Genomic DNA, 8,821 nt, shown 5'->3' on the forward strand with positions numbered 1-8,821 from the left:
AGGGACCCTGGAAGAAAAAGAAGATTCCGTCCTCTTCAGAGATCTCATCCAGGAAGGGAGTCGTCTGGGAAGGTCCCAAGAGTAAGGCTTGGGATGGGTAAACGCAACAGCATTCATAGGATCTCTCTCATGGACCCCTTCTAGAAACTGAAAGAGCAAAAGCTCCCCTGAGAAAGGAGGAGGGACCCAGGCTGTGCCCCCATACCGCTCATCTCTCCTACCTGGATTGGAGGTGCAGCGACTGTTCCCACACCTTGGAAAGGACAACGGCTCAACAGCATCTCTTCACTGCCTGTTCCTGAGACAAGGGAGGGAGGGAGGGTGTTTGCTTGTTTGTTTCCTGGTTCACACACACACTATTCTCAGGGTTGTGAAACCATCTGCTATGTACACTCAACTTGTTCTTAAAATACTTTTTACTACATTCTAGGAGAGGCAGAAGAGAAGCACCAGGGACCTATGAGCCTTAGGAATTATAAATACTGCCAATGTATTTCAGACTTCCGTCAGAGTTGTGTTTGCTCTGCAGGGAGGGAAATGAGGAGTGGAAATGCAAAAGCATGAAACCTCACCGTCACCTTGGAGCAGACATGCCTGGAGCAAATCTGCGGACTTGAGGGTCATAGGAATGAGTTTCCAGAGTGTCTCTGGGCATGCTGAACTGGAGATGTTTTATTTATTGTTACTGTAATGTTTTAATGTTGTAAGATTCCCTGAGCCCGCCTTGCGGGATAGGGCGGGGTATAAACCGCAAATTAAATTTAAATTAAATTAAACCAGGTTTTCAGCCTGACACAACTTCAACATGACATCACATCTATCCCAAGTCCCACCCCAAGACCCTCTCCAGTGCCTACAAGCGCTGGGCCACTGCTAGAGCCGGTTTAACCATTAGGCAAACTAGGCACTTTCCTATGGGCCCCAGGTCTTTGGGGGCCCTGGGCCAGCTCCCCTCTCCCCCCAGTTTCAACAGCCGGGGTGTCCCTGGTGCCTCTTCCTCCAGCTGAGCAGAGCTCCTTGCCGCCCCTGCAACAGTGCCTGGTGGCCTCCTTCGTCCCTGCGTAGGATCCTCTGTGTGTGTGTGAGAGAGAGAGGGGGGGGGGGGGGGAGACGGACTGGGCACTTGTTTGGAAAGGCATGGAGAGACGGAAGGACATCAAAAGAGCACTAGGACCCAGCAGCCAGCAGCAGGTTCCTTTCATGTGTTGTGGGGAGGAAAAGCCGGCTGCTTTCTCCGTCCTGGACCCCTCCCTCCACTTCCTTCTCTTTGGCAGCTGCGGGCTCCCTCGCAGCGTAAAAAGGGTAAACTTAGGGGAGCCCTTTCTCCCCAGTGGGGATTCAAACTGGCTCACAACGTCGTTTTCCCCTCCTTCATTTTTATCTTCACAACTTGTGAAGGTAGGTTAAGCTGACAGTGACTCTGGGTCTTAAGCATGTCTACTCAGAATCCTACTCTGGTCTCTTCAATGGGACAAAGTGGAAGGGCTTCTAGCCCCACTTGTGAACCTCCTGATGGCATTTGGGTTTTTTTCTTTTTTTGGCCACTGTGTGACACAGTGTTGGACTGGATGGGCCATTGGCCTGATCCGACATGGCTTCTCTTATGTTCTTATGTGACACAGAGTGTTGGACTGGATGGGCCATTGGCCTGATCCAACATGGCTTCTCTTATGTTCTTATGTGAAACAGAGTGTTGGACTGGATGTGCCATTGGCCTGATCCAACATGGCTTCTCTTATGTTCTTATGTGACACAGAGTGTTGGACTGGATGTGCCATTGGCCTGATCAACAGGACTTCTCTTATGTTCTTATGTGACAAAGAGTGTTGGACTGGATGGGCCACTGGCCTGATCCAACATGGCTTCTCTTACGTTCTTATGTGACACAGAGTGTTGGACTAGATGGGCCATTGGCCTGATCCAACATGGCTTCTCTTACGTTCTTATGTGACACAGAATGTTTGACTGGATGGGCCATTGGCCTGATCCAACATGGCTTCTCTTACGTTCTTATGTGACACAAAGTGTTGGACTGGATGGGCCATTGGCCTGATCCGACATGGCTTCTCTTATGTTTTTATGTGACACAGAGTGTTGGACTGGATGGGCCAGTGGCCTGATCTGACATGGCTTCTGTTATGTTCTTACGTGACACAGAGTGTTGGACTGGATGGGCCAGTGGCCTGATCCAACATGGCTTCTCTTACTTTCTTATGTGACACAGAATGTTTGACTGGATGGGCCATTGGCCTGATCCAACATGGCTTCTGTTATGTTTTTACGTGACACAGTGTTGGACTGGATGGGCCATTGGCCTGATCCGACATGGTTTCTCTTATGTTGTTATGTAGTCTTCTTCTTCTTCCTCTCAAACATCTGACATTTATCCTATGTGGCTCTTATGTTAAGCAAGTTTGGCCACACTTGCTTCATAGTCATTAGTAGATCATTTAAAAAGTCTGAAAGACATCCGTCTCTGTGAATCCAGATGCCATCAGTGTGCTTCTAAGATCAATATGGGTTAGTGTTGTCTTCCCTGAGAGTGACAGAGGTGGCAACCAGATGCTCATGACCTTTTTCTGTACTGGCTCCACTTCTGTGGAATAAGCTCTCTGTGGAGCTAATAAAGTTCACACTGCTGTTGGTCTTCAGAAGGATAAAATAGTTTTGTTTCTGTGGACATTTTAGATGAAGTTTTTGTGTGTGTGTTTTGACACCTGACAGGTTTTATGTAAGATGTCTTTAGAAATATGTTACTGATTGCCTTAGGAGGAAAGGTAGGGTACAAATGTTTAAAAATACAAAGTACCCTGTAGTACATCGAATACTCTCACCTGAATATGAGGCACCTTTTACAAGAAATGGGGCACATGTGACCCATACCAATATGAGAACCAATGCTCAGTGCGGTTTTTGAGCGCCTCCTTCCTATAGAATATGTATGCAGGCTTACGTTTAAATAGGATGCATATCTGTTGAAAGTTATTTCTGCTTGCAGTTGCAATCAGGGTAGTTAAAGAGTCACGAAATGGTTGATGCTCCCTCATCCACACTTACTTTCCAGTGCATGCCAGATATTGTGAATTCTGTTCTGCGTTTGTCACTATGTGCTAACTATTCATCTTCAACACGAAATGTAAGGATGTTCTCATATATGTAGCATATGGTAAATTTTAAAATAACTTTCCCAGTCCTTACCAGCCATAGAGTCATAAAGTTGGAAGGGACCTCCAAGGATATCTAGTCCAACCCCCTGCACAATGCAGGAAATTTACAAATACCTCCTCCTAAATTCACAAGATCTGCATTGCTGTCAAAAGGCCATATGGCTTCTGTTTAAAAACCTCCAAGGAAGGAGAGCCCACCACCTCCCGAGGAAGCCTGTTCCACTGAGGAACTGCTCTGTCAGGAAGTTCTTCCTAATGTTGAGCCAGAGACTCTTTTGATTTAATTTCAACCCATCAGTTCTGGTCCTAACTTCTGGGGCAACAGAAAACAATTCCGCACCATCCTCTATATGACAGCCCTTCAAGTACTTGAAGATGGTGATCCTATCACCTCTCAGCCGCCTCCTCTCCAGGCTAAACATGCCCAGCTCCTTCAACCTTTCCTCATAGGACTTGGTCTCCAGACCCCTCACCATCTTTGTTGCCTTCCTCTGGACCATTCCAGCTTGTCTATATCCTTCTTAAAATGCGGTGCCCAAAACTGAACACAATACTCCAGGTGAGGTCTTACCAGAGCAGAGTAAAGCGATACCATCACATCACATGATCTGGACACTATACGTCTGTTGATACAGCCCAAAATTGCATTTGCCTTTTTAGCCACCAGTGGCTGCAGCAGGGGCCACGGGCAGTGGGGTGGGTGAGATAATTTGTGAGGGGCCCCCCAAGATTTCAACTGCCTAGGGGCCTCCACAGGGTTTAATCCAGCTCTGGCCAGAGCCTGCCATCCCTACTCCACACCCTGCTGCTCAAGGAAGCCCCCCAGATGACCCTGCAAGCACAAACACTGAAGACAGATTTCCTTATGATTACTGGCCCCCAGGGAGTGGTTTCAGAGCTCTGCTCCCCCGGAAGGTGGAGGGTCCCTTTCAAGGTTTGCCTACCTCCCCCCCTCCCCAAGGAATTTGAGATCTTTTAGGAATGAAGGTGAGATATGAAATTTTAATTTAAGGGACAAATTGTCCTCCAAGAGTTTGCCTGACCTTTTAGAGACATCAGTTTGTGGACATTGAGTGCCACCAATTAACTCTGTGTTCTCTGTAGAAATACGTACTTTCCCCCCTGACCTGAACTCTCTACCCACCACATTCACAGGCTGCCCCAATGGCATCCAGGCACAAGGAGTCCTTACCACAGGAGAGGGCATCTTGGGCACGCTCCACCTCCTGCACCCTCTGCCCCTGCTCCAAGGAAGCTCCTTCTGCCTCAGGGATTGCAGCTTCCATCTTCAAAGGTGGTCCCTGCATCTGAAACAGCAGCAAGGGGTAAGAGATGGAATGGAAAAGAGACCAAAGAATGGATCCTGCCCCACTCCCACACTCTGCAGCCGTCTATCAGCTGATATGGTGAGTTATTTGCAGGGGTCAAAAATTCTCTAGCAGAAGAAGTTCTGGACAATTATCTGGCAAGGAAACTTTAAGTTAAGGTCAGATATTGTTGCTTGAATAAGACACCTGGAGGGAATCCCCTCACCTGTTCTGCCTGCCTCTTCTCCTCTGCCTGACTCAGGAGGAAACCTTCGGCCAGGGCCACCGCCTGGGAACTGGTCTCCGGCCCACATCCTCTGACCCAGCACTGCACTTCCTGGGGCAGGAGAGTCAGGAACTGCTCCAGGATCACCAGGTCCAGGATCTGCTTCTTGGTGTGCCTCTCCGGCTTCAGCCACTGGTTGCAAAGTCCATGGAGATGGCTGCAAACCTCTCGGGGCCCATCAGCCTCATGGTAGCGGAACTGCCGGAAGTGTTGGCAATGAACATCTGAAGTCATAGAGTTCTCAGCCAGGCTCTCTGGCACAGCTCTTTCCCAGAATTCAGCACCACTTCCAGGTTGGGTGGGATGGGGGCTCTTTCTTGCTTTCTTTCCAGTGCCGGGTCCTTCCGGGTCCTGCTCTTCCATCTCCTTCCGTTTCTCTTGAGCCACCTCTGTCTGAGAAAACTTGCCTTTATTCACTTGGCTCTAAAGAGAGGCTTCTCCCTGAGGGGCCAGGGAGAGAGACAAACAGGAGTGTGTCAAAAGGAAAATACGTACACACACAAACGTGCAGACACAGATATATGGTCTGGGACCTGTCTACCTCCAGGACCACCTCTCCCCATATGAGCCTCACAGAACACTTCGATCAAGTACACAAAATCTTCTTACAATCCCTGGGCCAAAAGAAGCACAGCTGTCCACCACTCGAGTAAGAGCCTTTTCAGTGGCAGCCCCTGCCTTGTGGAATGCCCTCCCCGAAGACATCAAGGCCCTGCAGGACTTGCAACAATTCCGCAGGACCTGCAAGACAGAATTATTTAAACCAGCATTTAATAAATACCATAACGGGGAGGTGACCACCATCTCACCACCCTGCAGCCAAATTACTGCTCAGTAATTTCATTGAATGCCCACGAGTTCTTGTATTGTGAGAAAGGGAGAAAAGGACTTCCTTCTCTACTTTCTTCATCCTCGTGACCATTTTGGAAATTATACTATATTTTTAAATTGCTTTGACTGTTTTAATTATTTTATAGCATCTTGTTCTTAATACTATGTTTTGTCAATTGTTGTTAGCTCCTCTGAGCCCGCTAGGGGAGCGTGGGATATAAATGCAATAAATAAAATAAATATACGGTATATATGCACGTATAAATAGAATCTCCAGTCCCAAAAAGAAGCAGGGAATATACTACAAGTCCTTCATCCAGAGAACTACCACAGTTTTCTTACATCTCAACCTGAAAGAAGGGCCATTTTCCAGAGTCCAGACTGTTTGGAAAAAAGCCTACGCCAAGACCCTGAACGCCTTTGCATGGCTTCTAAGTATCTCAATGGTGCTCTGCTGGAGATGGAAGTTGGAGGGAGAGTCAGCCAAAATACCTGCCATTCAGCTTGAATAATTTAACACATTGGATCCTGTCCGGGATTCCTTTCTGGGCCTCCCGACTCCCCAATGGCAGGCTTCATATTCTTGTTGGCATATCCCTTAACAAGATCTGAACCCTCTCCTCCTGGGAACATGCCCTGGTGTTTCCCCGTTGTGCTGCCTTGGGGTCTGTGCCTCTCTCGCCTGGCAAAAGGATGCCCTTCCTCCCACCCTAACCCCAGAGCAGGAGGGACAGTTTGGCATTGTGTTACATCTGTCTCTTCCCAATGAGCCATGGAGTGACAGGGCAGGGCGATGCGTTTGAAGCAGGTGTGTTCTCTCCTTTTGTGTTCACTTTGCAAAACACTGATGCTGGTGGGGACTCGAACCCACATTTGTGGAACTCCGTGGTGTGTTTACATGCCATGACCCTCACAGTGATGGATTTAGGGGAGGCACGGTGGCTCCGGGGTAGAGCATCTGCTTGGGAAGCAGAAGGTCCCAGGTTCAATCCCCGGCATCTCCAACTGAAAAGGGTCCAGGCAAGCAGGCGTGAAAAGCCTCAGCTTGAGACCCTGGAGAGCTGCTGCCAGTCTGAGTAGACAATACTGACTTTGATGGACCGAGAGTCTGATTCAGTATAAGGCAGCTTCATATGTTCTGTGTGGCATTTGTTCCTCCTGGCCTTGTATATATCGGGGGTGTGGCCACATCAGCATGCTCCACCCCTCTCTGCCCCTCAGGGGAGCTGCCTAATGCTCTGATTGGTGGGCGTGGGTGGTGTTTCCATGAGCACCAGTTGGTTTGCTAGGTGCTCTCCAGCTTGGCAACGGGGTATTTTAAATGTTCCTCTCCTCTGCTGGGCAGCCCCAGGCCCACACTGGGCCCACATCAGGGGCTTAGGAGGGGGCCGCAGCCAATTGCAGAACAGGCCGGACTTCCCTTTCCCTGTGCCCCTTTTTTGCTCACCCCACTCTCCAAAAGACCTGCTTGGGTTTGTTGGTTTGCAGAATGAAAATGACAAGCAAGAGAATGTCAGTTTCATACATTCAACTTTTCTTACATTTGAAAGAAAAACTGGTTATCGCTGACCCCAACAAACTCCACTGAAACAGCTGAACAAAACTGGTGCCTCACAGAGCTACCAACCTCTAGGTGGCTGAAGCCAAAATAATCAACTACCCTGAATAAATAAGCAACAAAGTTAACTACAGTTCCAAAGAAATTCCTGAGAAATCGATCCCTGCCATCCTCACAAGGCTCCCACATTGCACTGAAATCCACATATGAAATCCAGCAGTCTTCTTGCAAGCGCTTAAGAACATAAGAGAAGCCATGTTGGATCAGGCCAATGGCCCATCCAGTCCAACACTCTGTGTCACACAGTGGCAAAAAAATTTATATATACATACACACTGTGGCTAATAGCCACTGATGGACCTCTGCTCCATATTTTTATCTAAACCCCTCTTGAAGGTGGCCATGCTTGTGGCCCCCACCACCTCCTGTGGCAGTGAATTCCACATGTTAATCACCCTTTGGGTGAAGAAGTACTTCCTGTTATCCGTTTTAACCTGTCTGCTCAGCAATTTCATCGAATGCCCACGAGTTCTTGTATTGTGAGAAAGGGAGAAAAGTACTTCTTTCTCTATTTTCTCCATCCCATGCATTATCTTGTAAACCTCTATCATGTCACCCCGCAGTCGCTTGATTCAAGACATCCAGGTTCAGCACAAGCACTATTTTGCCTGCTCTTGTGAGAAGTTGATAAAACACCTGCACTTTAAGACACATTTTAAGGCATTGTACATTGTGAATGGATCTATGCATGGGAGAGATGTGGACTGATTACTGACCGCAAGAAATAATATTTGGGTCTATAGTAAACGCTGCTAGTTATGTATTCACAGCAGTTGATTACGGGGGCTTTAGCTGCTTCCGTGGATCTCTGGGTTGGTGACCTCCAGGTGGGGCCTGAAGTGCTCCCAGAATTAGAACCCACCTCCAAGGGACAGAGATCAATTGCTCGGGAGAATAGGGCTACAAGGGAGGGAGCTGGCCAACTCCTTTCCAAGATCTAGACGCTTATCCCTCCCCCATGTGACTTACTTCCAAGGAGACCTCCCGGGATCCGGCTGCTGCACGGCTTTCCCCTCCTCCTGCAGCTTCTCTGCACCCCTCCCAGTCCTCCTTCGCCCTGCAAATGCAAACCCCTCCCCTTCCCGGGGAAAAGCCTCTTTCCTCTCCTGCCTCCCCCCACCTTGCTGGGCCTCTCTAGCAAGCAGGTCACCGGTTTTAACTCATTCAGTGCTGCAGAGGAAGGAGAAACGCCTCCTGGAGGAGCTTCATCTTTTGTATTGACAGACTCAGACAAGGGATATTGGCAGTTTACATCTCATTACATACACTAAACCCATCTCCCACTATATTTCAATGTATTTTCTCCTAATGGCAAGCTAGAATGATGTATATATTTATGTTGGCTGCTCAAAATGAGGCATGTCCGTAGCAACCCTCTTTGCCATCAGAGAATAAACACAAGAGAGAAAGCATATAAGTGACTGGAGAGTGGGAAACACTTGGGTATTCATGACCGGCTAAGTATCAGAGCACTCGCTCGTAAGAGAAATCTTATCAATATCTGGAGTATGAAAAGGGCTTCAGTGCCAGTTAGGGTTGCCAAGTCCAATACAAGAAATATCTGGAGGCTTTGGGGGTGGAGCCAGGAGGCTTTGGGGGTGGAGCCAGGAGA

At 48.4% G+C, this 8,821-nt stretch overlaps 1 protein-coding gene across 2 annotated transcripts; it reads right to left on the bottom strand.

The window, feature by feature from the left end:
* Positions 1-4,288: 4,288 nt before the first annotated feature.
* On the bottom strand, positions 4,289-8,198 carry LOC132572143 (zinc finger and SCAN domain-containing protein 30-like). 2 transcript variants are annotated; one of them, XR_009555405.1, is made up of 2 exons: positions 8,179-8,198; positions 4,289-4,474 (listed from the first exon to the last, which is right to left on the bottom strand). XR_009555405.1 is itself a non-coding variant. In XM_060238946.1 (2 exons), exons 1-2 carry the CDS (start codon positions 5,121-5,123, stop codon positions 4,304-4,306), a joined length of 594 nt encoding a protein of 197 aa, XP_060094929.1. In that variant the 5' UTR covers positions 5,124-5,198; the 3' UTR covers positions 4,289-4,303. The 2 variants fall into 2 exon arrangements, 1 of the variants encoding a protein (XP_060094929.1); XM_060238946.1 differs by lacking the exon at positions 8,179-8,198 and adding an exon at positions 4,701-5,198.
* Between the last annotated feature and the right edge of the window lie 623 nt (positions 8,199-8,821).

The sequence above is a fragment of the Heteronotia binoei genome, chromosome 5 (assembly GCF_032191835.1).
Source record: "Heteronotia binoei isolate CCM8104 ecotype False Entrance Well chromosome 5, APGP_CSIRO_Hbin_v1, whole genome shotgun sequence".
Classification (NCBI taxonomy): Eukaryota; Metazoa; Chordata; class Lepidosauria; order Squamata; family Gekkonidae; genus Heteronotia; species Heteronotia binoei.

Excerpts from the sequence above, each read along its gene's own strand:
- LOC132572143 (XM_060238946.1), bottom strand. The coding sequence starts at position 5,123 with ATGGAAGAGCAGGACCCGGAAGGACCCGGCACTGGAAAGAAAGCAAGA. Across the intron at positions 4,475-4,700 it reads AGAAGAGGCAGGCAGAACAG|ATGCAGGGACCACCTTTGAA; the intron begins GTGAGGGGATTC and ends CTGCTGTTTCAG.